At 34.0% G+C, this 22,896-nt stretch overlaps 2 protein-coding genes across 2 annotated transcripts in view; one reads left to right on the forward strand and one right to left on the reverse strand.

Annotated features, from left to right (window-relative positions):
- Nucleotides 1-22,896, reverse strand: part of LOC126969794 (uncharacterized) — a 251,226-nt gene that overhangs the window by 144,890 nt on the left and 83,440 nt on the right. The window lies entirely within an intron of this gene.
- LOC126969806 (lipase 1-like) overlaps nt 4,113-22,896 on the forward strand; it is a 39,216-nt gene continuing 20,432 nt past the window's right edge. Inside the window, exon 1 of the mRNA XM_050815374.1 lies at nt 4,113-4,249. Coding sequence (XP_050671331.1) covers nt 4,138-4,249 — 112 coding nt within the window. The 5' untranslated portion in view covers nt 4,113-4,137. The remainder of the gene's footprint in view (nt 4,250-22,896) is intronic.

A 22,896-nucleotide genomic window follows, 5' to 3' on the forward strand; every position in this document is an offset into this window, starting at 1 on the left:
GATTATGGGTACCACAACGGCGCCTATTTCTGCGTAAAGCAGTAATGTGTAAGCATTACTATGTTTCGGTCTGAAGGGCGCCGTAGCTAGTGAAATTACTGGGCAAATGAGAATTAACATTAAGATGTTAGGTCTCGTTAAGTGAGTCTCAAGGTGACGAGCGCAGTTGTAGTGCCGCTCAAAATTTTTTCGGTTTTTAAAGAATGCTGAGTGGCACTGCATTGTAATGGGCAGGGCGTATCAATTGCCATCAGCTGAACGTCCTGCTCGTCTCGTCCCTTATTTTCATAAAAAATAAAAGGATGGGATTGAATGGACCTGAGAGAATTTATTTAAATGACCACATAACTGATAGTAACAAAGTTCTATCGTCGAAAACTAACGCAGCAACGGAATAGGTATAATTTTCAGATCGTTTGTAAAACACTCGAAAAATATTTTTATGGCGGGATTCTACCACAAAGACTTTGAACATCAGGTAAGAACAAGATATACAAATAATCAGTCAATATTTTTTTTTTAATTTGTGAGACTTAGTAAACTTAATTTATTTAAAACGGCTCCCGTTTTAACGCTGGAATCCCTGTTAAACGCATCTCGGAATAATCATTTGTTCGTTCCGTTGCACAATATCAAAATTTACTGTTTGCGTTCTAGAACTTTCCGTCTACAATAACTCATATCTAGAATATTCCATAAAATGTTTTCACCTATTTAGTAACAAACTGGCTCGCTTAGTTTTAATGTTAATGTGTTGGTCGTATTTTCAAATTTGTTTATTTTTTGCTATCGGAGTTGTGTACATCGGGTATATCCAGAGGCGTTCTTATGTGATAAGGGTTTCATATAATATTAGCCAATTTCTTTTTTTTAACAATTTTTATGCATTTTTTATTTATATCTGATGTTCAATGTTATTTACCATTATTAAAGTGAGTTTCTATCACCAAAATGTTGAGGGACTGAGGATCAAGGCAGATGTATTTTTAAAAAACCTTATGATTGTCCAATGGACAAAATTATTACTTTAACTGAAGACACATTGAAATTATAACTAATGGAGCTCTTAAAGGACTTGGATCTACATGTACGTTTGATAAATTCAAACGTACATGTAGATCTTAGAATATAACTTGCATGATAACTCTGTACTCAACATAAAGAAGATGTTCCTAGATTATGCATCATGTATTTGGTCACCTCACTATGCAGTACATATAAACAGAATTGATTCTATATAGGAGAAGTTTGTTAGATTATTGTGCTTCATTACTCTCACTTCGACACCAATTGCGATGTCAGTGTACGTCTTCGAATGGAACTTTTTGGAAAAACCTTTTTTAAGTTTTATTTTATTTTACTTTATTTATATACACAGCAACTATCATTACAGGTATTAACCTAATGCGACAGCTACAAACAAAAAAGAATAACATATATACAAACGACGAACAAATCAATCTAAAACTGATAGCAATAATTAATAAACCAAACATTACATTAGAAATAATACATCACACTAGAAAATACAAAAAACTTGAACATACAACTATTTATCATAACATACTACATATAACAATACCCTTACGAGTTCACTCCACGTACACCCAAAAGTGTCCACTTTGTTGTGGAGTTCATTTAAATGGCGAAGGGCTCTAGTTAAAGGCGAAAAGCGAATAACTGTCACTTCATATGTTCTGGAATAACCTGATAGGTTGTTCGGAATTATTGGAATCTTTGTATCTAAGTGTACCGGACTATAGACCCAGCCACACTGCCTTATTTCACGTCCCCCATGTAACTACAAATTATGCCCAGAACAGTATCTTAAAACGTATTTGTTAATACTCGTAGTGAGTACGCAGGTTCATTGTCGCTTTGTCTAAGCTTTTTATACTAGATTCTAGAGAATACCAGCGTTGAGAAGTAAAATTCCCAACATAATGCTGATTAGACACTTTTTTGGTTCTTTAATGTCCATATTGTTATTAGTTATAAGATTTCTGTAAACTTTTTGAAACAAATAAACCTTTTAGTTATTAAATTAACTAAATCGCAATATTTAGTACACACAAAAATAAAATAGTATAACATGAACACAAAATCACACACATCTAATTTAAGACACCTAGTATTTAAGATACTATTATTATTAACTTACTTAATAAAACTAGCTTAAAATAACAAATGTATTCCTATTAATGTTTTGTTATTATTATTTTTAATACTAAATTGGCATAAAGGTACTTTGTAAGTCTATTGTAAATTGTAATCACTACATATTATTTAGTCCTCCACCGCGTACCAATTTTCATGCTATTTTCACCACTAGATAGCGTGGTTCCCGAGGAAGGTTTTATTATATAGTTTGTTATGTTTTTGTACACATTTTGTATACATTAACTATATTTGTCGAATGTTTCGGAAAATAATAAGCCTTCTGGGAGATTTCATCGAAAACGCTGTCGGAACTCTTTGAGCTATAACAAAATAATGTATGGTGGGATTGTGTATCTTATATAGATCTAGAGAAAAGTCCGCAATAGCATTTGCATCCGCATTAGCATCTCTTATGAATAACTGACTATATCCATTTTAATAAATTAATAAATTGGCAATACTTTTTTTTTCAGGTTTAACTCATTGACTTACATAAAACATTTCCGATGGCTTTAGACTACATTATTCCCGAATAATTACATAATTTTGTTTCTATTGAAAGAACAGCGTCTGTCGGGTCAGCTAGTGTAATATAAAGCTGTTGGATTATTAGTGAAGACAAAGGCTTTCAACCAGTGTGTGTTGCCAGGGATGACTTACGGTACGCAGACATGGTCGCTAACTATAGGCCTTATGAGAATACTCATGGTCGCTCAGAGTGCAATGGACGGTCAATATCGCTGGAAAATGTTGGATGAGGGCATCGTAGGACCGATCTTCGTGGAAATCTTTGGGGGAGGCCTTTTTCCAGTAGTGGACGTCTTCCGGCTGATGATGATGATGGATTATTAGTAAATAAATAAACAAAGAAGCAGTTATGTTGCATCTAAGAAACGAGTCTGCAATACAAAGAAGTTGCAATTGTCTTATCTGAATAGGAATTAATTTTAATGGATAACGTCAATGCTAATTACCAATTACTAATATATAAATAAACAGATGGATCTGTGAATAAGAGTGCTTTAACTTGACCCATTCAGTTTATAAGACCAGATTTCATACTCGTAGATTACCTTTCATTTGATTTATCAAGTTTGATAGAGCGATTTTATTCTTATAATAATTATACCCTAACAATCGATGCAATAAGAGTCTAGGGTATAAAATTAACAGATTTTTGTCGGATCGATTCCCGAGATTGGCAAGCGAATTTTTGGAAAAATTTGAGGGCAGTTTTCTTTCTTTTCAAAAATAATGGTATGTTTTATTTGAGTATAACTTTCTATCTACAGGTACTAAAAGTAATTTCCATTCAGGTAGCATTACAAAATTCCAACCTGTGTAATCTCTATCGAAAGTTTAAGAAGCCTATTGGAATAAAGAATATCCATTGCGGGGTAAGTTGTGTGATCACAGGGAGTGACGCAAGGTACCCCTCGCTTTCTCAAGGTCGCTTGCATTTTGTTTTCCCTTCTGAATGTTCATACTCTCTTAAAAAAAGCTTGCAGAGGTACTATAAGTCATCGATGCGCTAAGGACAGAAACATCTTAGATTTCACTTCAAATTTCTGTCCAGACGCTCCGTCTATGCGATGAATGTAGTCTGAGTTTCATTTATAATTTTAAGTGAGTTTTATTGTTATATTTAGATTTTAAATTATTTTCATCTTTGCCATTCCATGTCAGTCACAGTCATGTTGTTCAAGAGAAATATTGCATTGGACACTCTCATACTTGTTGTAGTTCTTATAATTGTTAACATAATTCGTCGACAATTTAATTCCAACAGCTTGGAAATAAAACAATTTTTAGGCTATGATAGTGATCTACTTCTTAACTTCACACAGTTGGCAAACAAATACGGTTACAGTTCAGAAGAGCATATAGTTGTCACAGAGGACGGATATCTCTTGAAGGTCTTTAGAATAAAAAAATAAGAAATGTGAAGCAAGAGTGAAGCAGCCTCCATTACTCCTCATGCATGGACTACTCCAGAGTTCTGACGCATGGTTTGACGCTAGTCCGGGTACTGGCCTGGCTTATCTCCTCGCTGATGAATGTTTCGATGTGTGGGTTGGCAACCAACGAGGTAACTACTACGCCAGAAGACATCTCACTCTAAACCCTGATAAAGATTCATCATTTTGGGATTTCTCAGTCGATCAAATTGGCTATTACGATGTCCCAGCAACGATTGTTTATGTCTTAAGCAACATGAGGGTTAAAAAACTAAACTATATTGGATTCTCTCAGGGTGCCGGGACGTTTTTTGTGATGTGTTCAGAACGGCCTGAATATTGCAAGAAAACGAGCTTGTTAATCGGCTTATCTCCTGCAACCAGATTGAAGCACACCAAATCAAAGCCTTTTAGGTCAATATTGCATATTTTATCAACTTGTGAGGGATTATTAGCTCAATTGAAAATTAATGAACTTTTTGCTAAAGAATATTTTCTCCAAGTGTTAGTTGAATTCATCTGTCAGATACGATTGTTTTCTGAACCACTCTGCGAGAATTTTCTATACGGGTTTGTCGATTCCTCTCATCCAGGATCCATTACTCATGAGACTTTGAGCATGTTATACAGCCATATAGCTGGTGGCACCTCTCTGCGCAACATGGCTAGATATGGACAGAGTTTGAATGCAGATGATTTCCAAAAATATGATTTCGGTGAAACAGTAAATGTGGTAAAATATGGTAGCAAGAAGCCACCTGGATATAACTTAAGTTCAGTTTCTTTACCTGTGGTAATAATATATGGGGCGAATGATCATTTAGTGGACACCAAGGATATAAACTGGTTGGTAGACAAATTACCAAATGTGATAAGGCTTGGAGGAAGTTGCTTCTCCTTTGTGGAATCATTTAGACACAATGTATAGTCAACATATCAATAAGACGATATGGCCAACAGTCAATAGATATTTGAAACGCTTTAGTGAGACGTATATGAAGACCAAAAGTTAAAATTTCAAATATCAAACATTAAAATAAATGAAATAGTTTGAGACACATCTAGGTTATGGTGTATGTATTAAGAGTATAAGGTATATCATGGTACAAAAAAAACTAGTGCTAGGCGCTACCCTGTCGTCACTATTGTGTACAAATGTACCTACTCGAGGCTCAAGTGAGACCAGTCGTTTGATGTCAAGTGAAGCATAATTATCTTTTTAAAAAATACAAATATTCCTTATTCTCCCTTTTTAACTGTTGAAATCATAGCCGCAATAAAAATATGTCCAACAAAGGGATTTCCTATCATCGGTTATCATAATTTTACGATTTAAATTCAATTAATATTTTTTAAGTGTTAAAAATATACAATTAAAAATGAATATCTTGGTGCATGCATGTACATATCGATATAATTTTATCTTTATAAATTGTATTCTAGGTTTGTTCTTTTCCATGCATCATGCGATGAGGGTGTAAGTAAGCATAATGTACAAGAGAGACTACGATGAATTCAAATTAATAGTTTTAATTGTCTCTTAGGTACAGCTAATAATTATTTAACAAATATGTGTAAGATTCCAGCTAAACTAAATAAGCGTTAATTTTTAAATAAAGACTAAACAATTTTTTTTAATTATATTTTAATATTTGGCATTATATTGATGATAAGGTTGACTCGAGGTGGAGTAGAAGAAAACCTTATCACATTTTTTTAAAATGAAAATAAGGAACGAGCTGAGCAGGACTTTCAGCTGATGGTTATTGATATGCCCTGCCCATTACAATCCAGTGCCGTTTAGGATTGTTGAAAAACCCAAAAATTCTAAGTGGCACTACAACTGCGTTCGTCACCTTGAGACATAAGATGTCAAGTCTCATTTGCCCAGTAATTTCACTAGCTACGGCGCGCTTCAGAACGAAACACAGTAATGTTTACACATTACTGCTTCACGGCAGAAATAGGCGCCGTTGTGGTACCCATAATCTAGCCGGCATCCGGTGCAAAGGAGCCTCCCACTAGTAAATACGTGATAGAATTGTAATACTTAGATCGAAAACCATGAATTCTAGGAATGTCTATAATAGTATAAAAATATCAAATGACTAACAAGATTATTAATTCTTCATCAGTACTTATAGCTTCTCTTTTTATTAATCATTCGTTACTGCTTATTTTGGAAATTTTCTTTCCGCACGCGCATTACGTATGGAAGCAGTACGGTTTATAAAATCTCATGTCTTACTGGCCCTTTGGGTTTATACAGAATAACGATGAATACTCATAAAGAGACTATGTTTTATGCGTGTATTGCTTCCCAGGTAAATATAATATTGGTTATGTAACTTTCCAAGACTTTTCGTGTATATTGTCTTGATTTTATTTGAATTGAGCTAAATATTGTCCATTCTTTTAAATAAAACTGTACCTAAGAAAAAGTATTGGCCTTTTATTATTTTATCTACACCCATGCTTTAAATCCTCTATTAAAGAATCTGAAACAGTTAGCTTATTGCCAACATTAAAACACCCAATGTTCTAATAACCATTACATCATCCAAACGAGTGTTGTAATGTTGTATAATTTTAAGCCAAATGCTTACTTACTTTAACTCTAATAAGTTACTTCATTTGAAACAATTTGGCTTTACTAGGGGACGTTCAACAACGGATGCAGGTGTTGAGCTGATCAAGAATATTTTTGATGCCTGGGAGGAATCACAGAATGCACTTGGCATCTTTTGTGATTTATCTAAGGCTTTTGATTGTGTTCAACATTCAACGCTGGTCAGGAAGCTATACCACTATCGTATAAAAGGAACTGCACTCGATTTTTATCTAAACAATAGAATTCAGAGGGTCGACGTGAATGGCAGGAGATCTCCTGGGACTCCTCTCAGTGTGGTGGTACCACAAGGGTCTATTCTTGGACCGTTCCTCTTCCTTACATATATAAATAATCTTCCTAATCTTATAGAGAAAAAACATAAGGTAGTTTTGTTTGTGGACGACACTTCACTGATTTTCAAAGTGAAAAGAAACCAAGCTATGTATGACGAAGTGAACGATATTTTATCTGACATCGTGTACTGGCTTAGCGCTAATAACCTATTGTTAAATAGCAAGAAAACTAAATACATTAAATTTACCGTACCAAATGTGAAAAATGTAAATGCAAATGTTTTGTTAAACGGAGAGGTGATAGAACAGGTGGAATCTGCTATATTTCTTGGCATAACTCTAGATTCCAAATTACAATGGGGCCCCCATATTGAAGGATTGGCGAACAGACTTAGTTCTGCAGCATACGAGGTTAAAAAGATTAGACAATTAACTAACATAGATACGGCGCGACTAGTATACTTTAGTTATTTCGATAGTATAATACTATGGTATATTGCTATGGGGCAACGCTGCCGATATCAATACAATATTTGTGCTGCAGAAGAGGGCTATTCGCGGTATTTATAACCTAGGTCCTAGAGAATCATTGAGAGCAAAATTCAAAGAAATTAACATCTTGACTGTTCTGCTTCTCAATCTATTTTTTATAATGTAATGTATGTTCATAGGCACATAAGTGATTTTGGCAGAAACTGTCATAACCATAATGTTAACACCAGGAACAGACATAAACTGTTGATGCCTACTACTCGGCTAAGTCGAGTGATAAAGTCTTTTATGAGGCGATGTATATGCTTTTACAACAAGAGCCCAGAAAATGTTCAAAACAAAATTATTACGTTATTCAAAAGAATTGTTAAAAAACGTTTGTGTGGTATAGGTTACTATAACATAAATGACTTTCTTAATGATACCACAGATTGGGAATGCAGCGACCGCCCTCAGGCTATTAAATAATAAGTTTAATTGTACAATGTTACTTTGTTACTTTGTAAATGTTACTTTAATTGTAGAACATATTTTTGATGAAAAAAAAAGCCCGCTGAGTTTGTTTCGCCCATTCTTCTCAGGCCTGAGGCATTAATTTTGGAATGGGTGGTAGTTTTTTGACTTTCAATAAGTGATTTCATATCCTATTTTGAATAAAAATATTTGAATTTGAATTTGTACTGAATTTAATAACAACACTCCTATTTTTTTTTCAATCCCTTTCTGCTTAAAGAGTTTTAACAGACAGCCACATTCTTATTGCTCTATGAGTTCATTTCAACATTTTCGTTTACGCGCGTTCCAAACTACCAGAACGTCGCGCGCCGTAAAAAAAAATAAGGTTATTCGAATCCCCGCCATTTTTCTTCGATATTTTTATTGTTTTGGTTACAAAAAATGAGTGATTTATTTTAAACTCTGTAAAAGAACATAATATTCAAGTGAATGTTAATTATTGCTCTATACAAAATGTAAATTACTACTAAAATAAATAATTCTTTCATTAATACTTAGTTTATTTGCATATGATCAGTAATGGATGAAATTAGGTTACTACTAGGATTAGCTGTTTTAATGTTCGCAGTAAGCTAACAGTTTCAGAATCTTTTAGAGGATTCAAATTCTGGGTGTAGATAAAGTCTTGTATGCAACTGTTGATAATTAGGTATTAAAACACTCATGTGATACTATTATCACACTCGGCTTCGCCTCGTGAGATAAATCCACATTCGTGTTTTAATACCCCTTATTACACAACAGTTGCATAAATAACTATTAGCTTACGACGTACTTTGTCGGTAATATACTTTATCAACCCTGATTAGATCATTTCTAGTTGTCACTAACCTATCGGTATGTTTATTCATGTTTGTACAACACTAGGAATTTTGACAGAACTGAAATCTATGGTTATAGAGTTCCAATTACTTCAATATTTTATATGGTATTCTTCTCAATTTAAGAAAAAGTCCTGAGGGTGTCACAATCACTTTAAGAATATGAGATTAGCGTAATTGTATTAAGTTCGAATTTGATGTAAATAAATTTGTAGATATGTCTTTTCGTGATTGTGAATTTAGGCCTATCATAAATCAGGATTTAAGTGTGTGTATTACATATTTAATAGATCATTGTGTGAGTGAGTTTGGCGACATCGGTTTCCATAGTAAAATGACATGATGCCACTTCTACTAGTTGTTTCTGTTCTGTGAGTTATATTATAATCTTAATACATACACCGACTCCTAAAATAAAATTTGATGTCACAAGTTTTGAGCGGTTACAATAAATTCAAATTCAAGTAATTTCTGTTACAATAGGTGGGAACTGGTCTTGTGATGCAGGAAAAATTACAATGCAAGCAAAAAATAACTTTTGAGTGTGTTTCTTAGTGATGCTAAGTGTTTTTTAATTTTTTTAGGAACGAAAAATATAATCTACCTTCTAAGTTTTTTCTGCAGTTTCAGTCATACAAACTATACAACTATCAAAAAAAAAGTCATAAAAATCAAAAGAAATTTTTATTTCTTATTCTCAGAATAGATTTTTTACAATTCCTTTTTCTGTCAATCGCACTGCCACCGCTTCGGCCATCAAATGACTGAAAATTCAGAAAATTCTTTACTATGATTAAACAATAAAGTGATCACAATGATCAAAATATAATGGCCGTACTCACAACATTTAATTGCAATTTTTGAAGTGAAAACTTCTTTAGCGGCGTTGAGTAGTTTTTCTTCAAATGAGTATAAAATATTAAACTCGCGTCATAAGACGCGGCCTGATCGAAACTTCGTAATCTTACCAAATGTGATAGGGTTGGAGGAAGATGGTGATCCTTTGTGGAATCATTTTGACACAGTGTATAATCACCATATCAATAAAATGTTATGGCCAACAGTCTGAATTAATCTACCTTTTAATTTTTTTCTGCAGTTTCTGTTATATGAACTATGTAAGTATCAAAAATAATCAATATAATACTTTTTGCAACTTGTTTCTGATTTAGTCTTACGATTGCAAAGCATTAAGGTGTTTGACACAATTGACTGAGCATGCTCGTTAAGTGGCTTAAAACCCATTACCACTGGTATCCCGCAAGGATGCATGCATTCCCCTACACTCTTCTGCATATAAAATATGATGTGCTGCAAATCAGCGGCATTCTATGCAGATGATAGTACATGATATGCTTCTTACACTGCCCGTGCCCATCTCTAGGGATGGCTTCGATGAGAACCGAAACTGAAGTCGAGACTATGTTGTGCAAAGTCTCGGAAAGGGGCCGGCAAAATTTAATCAAGTTTAACCCTACAAAGACACAAACTGTTGTACGTTCAGCACTAAAAAGTCTCCGTTGGTATACATGGACATTCAGGTCGCTCGTCACTTGGCAGAGAAGGCTTAAATGCTTGGTGTATTCAGTAAGATGAGATAGTATATCAAGACAATATTCAAGCCACCGCCTGCAACTATCTGCATCTTCTACCGCATATATTGCGGGGAGTGCTCAGACGAATTCAAGTTGATGATCAGAAGCCGAATTTAGATATCGCTACAGGAAATCACCAAAAAATGCGAAAATTCAAGAGCATTATGTTAACGTCTGGCATTCTACAACCGTACGTTTTGCAAGAAAATTCTTGCCTCACGCAACCACTTTGTGGAATCAATTGCCAGCCGAAGTTTTCCTGAATCGATACGAATTAGGGACCTTCAATCTTAGAGCATATTTCCAACTTTAATGCCGCATCTCTTGATCTCTGGTTCTGCGGATGTGCATGGGCGGTTGGATCACCACTTCCCATCACATGGGCCCCTTGCCCGTTTAATCTTGTATAAAAAAAGAAACTCTCGCACGATTCCAAACTGTATAAAAATAAATAAATAAAGAACACAAAAGTTTTGTTATTTATTATTTTCCACCACTACTATACAGGAACACTCGATATCAACTTAAAGTTCACAATTTGAGTAGCGAAATATTAGAAAATCCAATAAATTTCTGCCACAAGCGGCGTTTGATCATGAAATAGTCAATGTAAATACTTTGTTGAGATATTACAGTCTCCTTGATTGAAATGGCAGATTATTTTACGGTATTAACATAAAGGTTATGACAGTTTCTAGCAAAATGACTTATGTGCCTATGAACATACATTACATTATCAAGAATATATTGAGAAGCAACAGTCAAGATGTTAATTATGTTAATTTCTTGAAAGATGAAAAAGTCTGTAGTCATCTTCGCTTTCACCTTTAAAAGTTTATACATTTTTGGTAATTCAGAATGGCTGATGTCTATTGATAACGACAATTCTTTTGATAATTTCCCTGAAATTAAATTAAATTCTTGGGATAATTGGTCTGGTTTCAATAGATGCAGATTTGATTTCCCATAACTAATTTCTGAAACAGTATCTAATAATATATCTTGTATCCCCTTTAAGTTACTCAAAACACCGTTAAGGGCTATAGATGATAATAAAAATTCATTTGTTGTCACTATATTTGCGTCTTGATGTCATTGGTATAATTTTGCAATTGGTTAAGATATTGATCAAACAATTTGTGTTGTTTGTTTGTGGAGGAACTAATTCTCTTTAGAACATCATATTCCGGTTTCATAACTGATGTCTGATTCTTCCAAAGTTAAACTAAATGGTTTTGGATGGTTCTTACAAAATTTATATCTAACATATACTTTTCAGAGAAATGGTTATCGAGAATGAGCAACATAACCCACTCCATTGATAAGTCCGTGTCGACGACGAGCGTGCCCGCCTGGGAACCTATTACTCGACAATAATTTATTGTATAATTGCAACTCGTTGTTGCTATGACGTACTTGTAATACTATAGACTCACAATGAACTTTGTCTGATAGTTTTGTGCACGTAGTGTTTAAATAGTCTATATACCTTTCTGTTAAGATAAATCCTTGCCAATATGGTTCTATTTCATAAACAACTAATTTCCATTCATCTTGGCTAACAAGCATTTTTGATATCTTATCAAACTGTAAGCCTTGCGTTTGATTTATATTAACAACCTTATGGTTTCATTCCAACGTAGATATAAAAAATGTGAACAAAAGTAGTACTATGGTAGCGTAGTGGTAAATCCCTTTTTTATTTCTATTTATATTCATCTCAATCTCTCATAGCTTCAAATTTTCTTAAATTTGAAATTGAAAATAATAAAATTTTAACTGTAACTAATACTTTTTTTAATCTAATATATAAAATTCTCGTGTCACGGTGTGCGGGACCGAACTCCTCCGAAACGGCTTGACCGATTCTCATGAAATTTTGAGTGCATATTGGGTAGGTCTGAGAATCGGACAACACCTATTTTTCATCCCCCTAAATGTTAAGGATGGTCCACACATTTTGTTTTTAAATTTTTTGACATTTTTTTTTAAATTTGTTTGATTATGAGTCAGCATTAAAAATTCATACAACTTCAAATTTTCACCCATCTACGATCAACAGTTACTTTTGTATCGTGATTCGGTGATTTTATCGGCAATACAACTTTTGCTGGGTCAGCTAGTCTAATATATAAAATTCTTGTGTCACGGTGTGCGGGACCGAACTCCTCCGAAACGGCTTGACCGATTCTCATGAAATTTTGAGTGCATATTGGGTAGGTCTGAGAATCGGACAACATCTATTTTTCATCCCCCTAAATAATACGGGTGGTCCACACGAAATTTTTTATTTAATTTTTTGACTTTTTTTTTAATTTGTTTGATTATGAACATGCATTAAAAATACATACAACTTCAAATTTTCACCCATCTACGATCAACAGTTACTTTTGTATCGCGATTTTAATATCGGCAATACAACGTTTGCTGGATCAGCTAGTATATTTATGTATATACAGTTTACATGAAGCGACTGTTTCTTTTTTCAATACTTTTCAATGAGTATTTTTAATCAGGGACTTTTCAGATGTTTCACTTCTACCGTGTGTGACTTGCACACACACACAAACACACATACATACATACATGAAATACTTATTATAAGATATAGGTTGGCAATCAGTAGTATACGTACCTGCACGATACAACGCTAGGAGTGAAGATGTTCTACTAACTCACATACGCGTGCTAAGCCTGCACTATTCAAAGCTATTGGGGAAGATGTTCCACGTTTTCGCGGCCGCGCGCTGAACCCTCGAGAGCCTCGGACACGATACCCATATTGTTGAAATCATACTTTTGCGCGGCGGCCATCTTGGATTTCCAAAATGATCCCAAATTTGTTCTCGGCACCCTCGAGAACCTCGGATACGATAACCATATTGTTGAAATCATACTTTTGCGCGGCGGCCATCTTGGATTTCAAAAATGATCCCAAATTCGTTCTCTGCACCCTCGAGAACCTCGGATACGATAACCATATTGTTGAAATCATAATTTTGCATTATCATAAATAGTCAATGTAAATACTTTGCCGGATATTACAGTCTCTTTGATTGAAATGGCAGATTATTTGCAACAGGTTAAATTTTTCAAAGTCAAAATCAAGGTCAAATAAACTTTATTCAAATAGGCTTAATAGCGCTTCTGAATCGTCACTATAAATATTTCTTATAAATTACTGAATTTACCATATTTTCGTAAACAGTTAAGCTCGTGAGATGGGCCACTCTTTGCAATCTTTTCAATCAAATAGAGTATTTTACAATGGCTGTAATATACATAACTAACTACTTACCGAAGCCTTCAAAATTTTCAAAATTGACAAAGAGACAGACTATCGTCGGGATAACAGCCTTCACGGACTTTGGGTTCAAACAACAACTAATTTGGGTGACTTTAAAAAGCTGATAATCCACTTGCAAAAACCCTTGAAGATCACAGCATAGAAGTTTCTTGAGAGGTTTATATCGACATTAAATTGAAAGTCAAAGAGAAAAGAGATTTGATAGGTGTTTGTAGTATAATAGAAAGTGTTTTTAAGCATAGAATTTATCTAATTCGTAATAATTCCCCCTATATTTACACGCGTTCGTGATCTTATAGTACGCAGATACTATAAAAACGCTATAGAAGTAGCGGGCACATCTATTCGTAATATAGAAAGATATTTGCATGACGATAATGAATAAAGTTATGGATAAAGTTAGCAGATGAACAGCTCCCAACTCTCGTACAACACAAATAGTGAAAGATTAGGTATCACAATCCTAATCTAAACTTTGCTAACACAAATCTTCATCTTCGATTGTGCAAATTTCATATCGGATTCAAGAGATAGGATAGATTAATGAACCATGGATTACGACATTTTACCGTTTCTTTATCTACTATGGAGTTTGAATCTCTTCATATAGGGCTATTTAAAGTTTAACATGATATGTGCATGGTGGGTCTGTGCTTCAAGTATTTTGCATAAGTTAATTGTTCCAGGCACGTGATAAAACAAAGTGAAACTCCAAAAAAGCATCGGTGCAATAGGTAGGACCGTTGACTTTCACTACGGTGCCCCAGGTTCATCCTCACTCGCCACATAACAATTTGATTTCAGTTTATGAATTCATGTGTACATTTATTCGATGCTTTATAAGGACAGCAACGCTCCTGTGATTCCTCTAGTGTTACAAGAGAGTGTGTTGCAAGTTGATCACATACCATCAAGTGACCCGCATGCTCGTTTTTTTATGAAAATAAGGGACGAGACGAGCAGGACGTTCAACTGATGGTAATTGATACACCCTACCCATTACAATGCAGTGCCGCTCAGGATTCTTGAGAAACCCAAAAATTCTGAGCAGCACTAAAATTGCACTCGTCACCTTGAGACATAAGATGTTAAGTCTCATTTAACTAGTTATGCTTCACGGCAGAACTAGGCGCCGTTATGGTACCCATAATCTAGCCGGCTTCCTGTACAAAGGAGTAAATCGTATGTTAATTATAGCAGATCAAAACACTAAAGAAATTAATTTTAAAATAGGTAACATAATCTGTAAGTTACATAAGATTTAGTTTTTATTCCACGTTACTTTTAGTTTGCAACCATTAAAAATTTTTGCTTTATTTTGTATTTGAATATGTATCCTGACGTCACCAAATAGCTCAACGGAAGACCAGCGTTGGTTTTCAAATCAGCAAACATGCTGAGTTGGGACCATTTTTTTAATCCTATATAGTAAAAATGTCTTTTTGTTTTTTGCTTGTTTAAAAATCTTAAGTAAATTTTTTATTTCTACTTATAAGTTTCAGAATAATAAAAATCTTTCTTTCCTTAATTTTATTCCATATAAAACCATCTGCATGCTAAAACAAAATCCAAAAAATACCTGGTCCGACCTCAGTTCCTTTACAAACAAGAATGCATTTATTTTTTTAGGACGTGGTGTGATCTCATTTTAAATTCAGTGTATTTATTTTTTGAAGCCTCAGCAATAAATAAAAAATAATTCTATTCAAAATGACTGCCATTGGCTGACTAGTCTGTCTGGTCACAAATCTATAGTTTCACGAACTGATTCCATGGGAAATTTAGTGCTTGAATGCTTGTCAGCGTATCGTCTATTTCTTTATCTCTCTTTGGGAAACAAACAGAATTTAAAACATTTACAAGAATACATATAAAATTGTACACACACTAAAAATGTTTCCAATATACATCAATACAATATAATAAAATTTTACATTATACTTATTACAAGCACGATATATAAAAGTATTTTTAAAATATTTAGTACTTGTTGGTGGAACATAAAACAATGACTTATTTCTAGTGCCAACCTTAGGACATCTGAAGTAAATATTACTTAACAAAAATGGAGAGTCTATAAAATTGTCATATTATTCTCCGTTCGACGATTTTCAAGTGAGTGTAGGTAAACTGTAGAGTGATCATGGTAAGGATATGTATATAGATCCTTCACATGTATACCATAAAATGGATTCAAAACAATTGAACCATATTCTAAGATAAATTTAACAAGAGAATTATTATAAAGAAGAATCAAAGTATTAATATTATTGAAATCTCTTGTCCTCAGTAAGAAACCAAGCACATAAAAGGCCTTCACTGTGATGTATGTGATGTGAGATATGAATGTCAGTTTGCTGTCGTTGAAAATGCCTAAATCACGGATATCTGAACTCTCTCAATGTATTCATTATTTAAGTGGTAATTTGTGTGTATAATGTTAGACTTACGTGAAAAGGTTATAACCATGCTTCTTTTAATATTTAAATTTATGGAATTATTACAACAGTATTAGTAAAAATAATTATCCAAGTCATTTTGTAACATTAAATAGTCAGCAGGTAGCGTGATAGATGTGAAGATCTTCATGTCATGATATGCTATCGGCATACAGCAGAATTTTAGAGTTCACGAAAACATGTATCACGTCATTAATAAATTAATGAATAGAGGTCTAAAGTGGGAACATGGGAAACACCTGAACATGGTGTACATTTCTTTTAAAGCAGGAGGTTTGGATTCTGTTCTTGCACAATTACAAGAAGGCCTAACACATATATATATGGTCAATAACTAACATGAATGAAACTCGAAAAAAAATATTTGTTATTGGGGAGTAACTATGATATAATATATATTTAGTCTGGCCATAAATAATGTTATAATAAAAAATAAACAAAATATACATTTGAATTTGGAATCTGTCATTTTTATAGGATTGTTCATTGAATTTTTTCATTTTGGCGCCAATACATTGGACAATATTTTGCAATATTCAAATGGAGTGGGGTGATAAAGAGAACCGAATCCCCGTGATTGAATTTCACAAAGTAGGTATGGAGCCAAATGCAATTTTTAAAACTCTCCATACGCTTGGTATTAGTAAAATGTTTGTGTACCGGACTATTGATAGGTACAATGAGACCATCTCTGTCTGTGACAGAAAAATATCTGGCCGTCCACGTAGTGTTCGTACAAAAAAGGTAGTCAAATCAGGAAGGGAAAGAATTCTCTCTCCAAACTTTTATAATTAGGTGCGTTATAACTCTTTTTTTCCATTTTTTAATGTGTTTATTTCCTGAACATCAATATTTATACGTACTACTTGATACCAATATACGCCATAAAGTACGGGTTTATTTCAACATCCTGTATAGTCACACCTACATTGGCTGACACCGACTCCAATAATAACAATTATTGTAACTAGAATTAGATTTATTAAATTGTATAAAAATACGCAATTATATTTTTACTTTTTAGTGCATATTATATGTATTGTTTCGGAATAGTTATTTTTAAGTTGGTTTTTCCTTTTATTTTTTTTTATTTGTTAATTTTTATCGCATCTAAAGTACACTAATTAATTTGACATGGATCCCATATTCAGAATCTAACCAAACTTTAGCTTTTGTAGTACATATATATATATATATATATATGTACTACAAAAGCTACTACAACTAGCGCCATATCTTATCAACTAGCAAGCAAAAGATCAAAACAATTTATATGGCAAAACAACGTTTGCCTTGTCAGCTAGTATATAATATATCCTTTCCAATAAAAAATGAATAATCGAATTTCAATCACGTGTAGTGTTGCAACAGAAGTTGTTGTCATGCAATAAGAGTTAAAATATAAATCTAGCAATTCATTTTATTCTTATTCTCATTTTATTAATAAAATAATTGTGAATTTTCAAAATAAACTCTGACATGTAATTTTTTGCGCACTTATTATCACGGCAAAATTAAATATAAACCCAAAATCTAAATATTTTAAATTAAATATCTTCTATTATTTTTATTAAAATTGATGCTTACGTATGATATAAAAACCTCTATAAATACATTTATTTAGACAATGGTGTGGTAAATATGATTCCGGTGTCTGGTTACCGGAGCATTGCTTCATGTGGTTTAATTCAATGTATTCGTTAATGAATTGCTTATAATTTTCTGTAATAGTTATGTTTTAAATATACAGTGTCCGTTTCTCTAATTGGGCGACCGGTTTGGTTCTGGACTCTCCCAATTTCTCTTTAAAATCTGGTTTTAGTGGTAATCTAACAATCTAGTTGGCGTTGCGTCTGTAATTTGAATAGTAGCGCGTGGTTTCCTGGTTTTTCCTCGAAGCTGTTTGGTAATTGTTTATGGTTAATGGTGTAGTTAATTAAATGCACTAATATAATTTGTCAATTTAGGTCAACTGGTACGTGTACACTTTTCAGTCGCGACAGACCCGATTTACGACTAAATCTCGAAAGACCACGATGTACGCCACGTTTGGGTCGCTGGTCTTATTAATGGTTAAATGGCTCGAAGGACCACGATATACGGTGTTCTGTTTGCCGTACAGATTAATTTATGTTTGTTTCATAAATTAAACTAGACTTAAGTACAATTGGTTTATTGAACTAGGTTCACACCAGGAACAGACATAAGCTTATAATGCCCACTACTCGGCTAAGTCGAGTTAGCAAGTCTTTTGTGGGGCGATGTATATAACAACTTTTTTAACAGGATGTTCAAAACAAAAGTATTACGTTATTCAAAGGAATTGTTAAAAAACGTTTGTGTGGTAAAGGCTACTATAACATAAATGACTTTCTTAATGATACCACAGACTGGGAATGGAGCGACCGCCCTCAGGCTATTAAATAATAAGTTTAATTGTACAATGTTACTTTGTAAATGTTACTTTAATTGTAAAACATATTTTTTATGAAAAAAAAGCTTTTCTTCTCAGGCATTCATTTCGGAATGGGTGGTAGTTTTTTTTTTACTTTCAATAAGTGATGTCACATCCTATTTTGAATAAAATAATTTGAATTTAAGTCTAAATGCTTAAAATGGCAAATGGTTATGAGCACACGCGAACCGATTGATGCTAGAACGTGAACTGGGGGAAAATGTGGAAACACCGAACGCGCCAAGGCAACCGCTGACAGGGAGCTACGTGATGTGCGATGCAACGCGATGCTATATGCGTTCTACTCGTACAGTCCACAATATCATCTGTCTATCTCTTATGAATAACTGACAATATCCATTTTAATACTTAAAAAAATTGGCAATTCGTCTTTTTTTTCAACTTAACATTTCAGATGGCTTTAGACTACAAGATTCCCGAATTATTACTTAATTTTATGTAATATAAGCTGTTGGATTATTAGCAGGGGCGTGCATTGGTTTTCTAGCAAGGTAGGCACAGTGGATCTAACTTGTTGTAGTTGAGCTTTGAAAAAGCTTAGATTGCTTACCGTAGATATTTAGTATCTAGAGTAAGAAAAAATATTATGAGTGGGTGTTCAATAGAAGTTTGATAAAAAGTAACGGAACCAAATTAAACTGAATTTAACTATAACACTAGTGCTATATTTATTTAGGTTCATAACGAGGTAGGCACTGCCTAATTGCCTATATGATATGTACGCCCCTGAGTAAATAAATAAACAATAAACAGTTATGTCGCATCTAAGAAACGAGTCTGCAATACAAAGAAGTGCAAACTGCTATCGTCTTATCTGAATAGTAATTCGTCATTTTACTGGACCCATTACGGCAATGCTTTATTTAGCTATTAATTACTAACATATAAATAAACAGATGGATCTGTGAATAAGAGTGCCTTAACTTGACCCATTCAATTTAAAAGTCCAGATTTCGTACTATTCCTTTCATGTGAATTATCAAGTTCGATTGAATAATTTTATTCTTATAATTATACCCTAACGATCGATGTAATATAAGTCCAGGGTGTAACATTAACAGATTTCTGTCGGTTCGATTCCCGGGACTGGCAAGCGAATTTCCAAAAAACTTTGAAGACAGTTTTCTTTCTTTTCAAAAATAATAGACATTCCATTATTTAATTTGCGTATAATTTTCTATCTACTACCTGTAGCTGTATCTAAAAGTACTTTCCCTTCACGTAGCATTACAAAATACCACCCTGTGTAATTTCTATCGAAAGTTTAAGTAGCATATTGGAATAAAATATACCCCTCGCTTTCTCAAGGTCGCTTGCATTTTGTTTTCCCATCTGAATCTTCATGCTCACTCAAAAGAAGCTTGCAGAGGTACTATAAGTCATCGATGCGCTAAGGACAGAAACATCTTAGATTTCACTTCAAATTTCTGTCCAGACGCTCCGTCTATGTGATGAATGTAGTCTGAGTTTCATTTATAATTTAAAGTGAGTTTTATTGTTATATTTAGATTTAAAATTATTTTCATCTTTGCCATTCCATGTCAGTCGCAGTCATGTTGTTCAAGAGAAATATTGCATTGGACACTCTCATACTTGTTGTAGTTCTTATAATTGTTAACATAATTCGTCAACAATTTTTTTCCAACAGTTTGGAAATAAAACGATTTTTAGGCTATGATAGTGATCTACTTCTTAACTTCACACAATTGGCAAACAAATACGGTTACAGTTCAGAAGAGCATACAGTTGTCACAGAGGACGGATATCTCTTGAAGGTCTTTAGAATAAAAAATAAGAAATGTGAAGCAAGAGTGAAGCAGCCTCCATTACTCCTCATGCATGGACTACTCCAGAGTTCTGACGCATGGTTGGACGCTAGTACGAGTACTGGCCTGGCTTATCTCCTCGCTGATGAATGTTTCGACGCGTGGGTTGGAAACCAACGAGGCAACTACTACGCCAGAAGACATCTCACTCTAAACCCTGATAAAGATTCAGCATTTTGGGATTTCTCAGTCGATCAAATTGGCTATTACGATATCCCAGCAACGATTGATTACGTCTTAAGCAACACAGGGGTTAAAAAACTAAACTATATTGGATTCTCTCAGGGTGCCGGGACATTTCTTGTGATGTGTTCAGAACGGCCAGAATATTGCAAGAAAACGAACGTGTTAATCAGCATATCTCCCGCAACCAGAGTGAAGAACACCAAATCAAAGTATTTTAGATCACTATTGAATATTTTATCAACTTATGAGGGATTATTAGCTCAATTGAAAATTAATGAACTTTTTGCTAAAGAAAGTTTTCTCCAAGTGTTATTTGAATTCATCTGTCAGATTCGATTGTTTTCTGAACCACTCTGCGAGAACTTTCTTTGTGGGATTCTCGATTCCTCTCACCCAGGATCCATTACTCATAAAACCTTGGCCATGGTATACAGCCATTTACCTGCAGGCACCTCTCTGCGCAACATGGCTAGATATGGACAGAGTTTGAATGCAGAGGATTTTCAAAAATATGACTTCGGTGAAACAGTAAATGTGGTTAAATATGGTAGCAAGAAGCCACCTGGATATAACTTAAGTTCAATTTCTTTACCTGTGGTTATAATATATGGGGCGAATGATCATTTAGTTGACACCAAGGATATAAACTGGTTGGTAGACAAATTACCAAATGTGATAGGCTTGGAGGAAGTTGCTGATCCTTTGTGGAATCATTTCGACTCAGTGGGTAGTCAGCATTTCAATAAAATGATATGGCCAACAGTTACTAGATATTTGGAGCGCTTTAGTGATACGTATATGAAGACCAAAAGTTAAAATTTGAAATATCTAACATTAAAATAAATAAAATACTTTTAAGATCAGGTTATTATATAATTTATACTCTTAATTTATTTATTTAATTAACACAGACCCTAAAATAAATTTTGAGTTCACGAGTTACAATAAATTCAAATTTAAGTAATTTCTGTTAAAAGAGGTGGCAACTGGTCTTGTGATGCAGGAAAAATTACAATGCAAACAAATATGGGTACCTTCAAAAAAGCGCGTACACCTTCCTTAAAGGCCGGCAACGCTCTTGTGATTCCTCTGGTGTTGCAAGAGAATGTGGGCGGCGGTGATCACTTAACACCAGGTGACCGGTACGCTCGTTTGTCCTCCTATTCCATAAAAAAAAAATTACTTTTGAGTGTGTTTCTTAGTGATGTTTAGTGTTTATATTATTTATTCAGGAAAGAAAATATAATCTACCTTCTAAATTTTTTCTGCAGTTTCAGTCATACAAACTATATAGGTAACCATAAAAAAGTCATAAAAATCAAAAGTAATTTTTATTTCTAATTCTCACAAAAATTTTTTTACACTTCTTTTTGATGTCAATCAAGCACTGCCACAGCTTCGGCGGCCGTTCAAATGACGGCAAATTCAGAAAATTCTTTACTCTGATAAAAAATCTACAGTGAACCTGATAACGTGTGCCACCTGATAACAATATAATGAACTTACTGTAATAATTAATTGCAATTTTTGAAGTGAAAACTTCTACTTCTTTAGCGGCGTTGAGTAGTTTTTCTTGGGTTGGCTATAAAATGTTAAACTCGCATCATGACACGTGGCCTGGTCGAAACTTCGTAATCTTACCAAATGTGATGTGGATTGGAGGAAGATGGTGATCCTTTGTGGAATCATTTTGGCACAGTGTATAATCACCATATCAATAAATTGATATGGCCAACAGTCTGAATTAATCTACCTTTTAATTTTTTGTTGAATGAACTATTAGTTATCAAAAATAAACAATGTGATATTTTTTGTTACTTGTTTTTGTTTTAGTCTTACGATCGTAAAGCATCAAGATATTTGACACAATTGACTGTGCATGCTCATTAAGTGGCTTAAAACCCATAAACGCTGGTATCCCGCAAGGATGCATGCATTCCCCTACACCCTTCTGTATACAAAATATGATATGCTGCAGATGTGCAGCATTTCTATGCAGATAATAGAACAGGGTATGCTTCTTACACTGCCCGTGCCCATCCCTAGGTATGGCTTCGATGGGAACCGGAAGAAACTTGTATCTGAAGTCGAGATTATGTTGTGCAGTCTTGGGAAGGGCCCGGCAAAATTTCATAAAGTTAAACCCTTTAACGACACAAACTTGTGTTGTTGTGCGTTCAGCACTAAAAAGTCTCC

This window comes from Leptidea sinapis, chromosome 19 (genome assembly GCF_905404315.1).
Source record: "Leptidea sinapis chromosome 19, ilLepSina1.1, whole genome shotgun sequence".
Classification (NCBI taxonomy): domain Eukaryota; kingdom Metazoa; phylum Arthropoda; class Insecta; order Lepidoptera; family Pieridae; genus Leptidea; species Leptidea sinapis.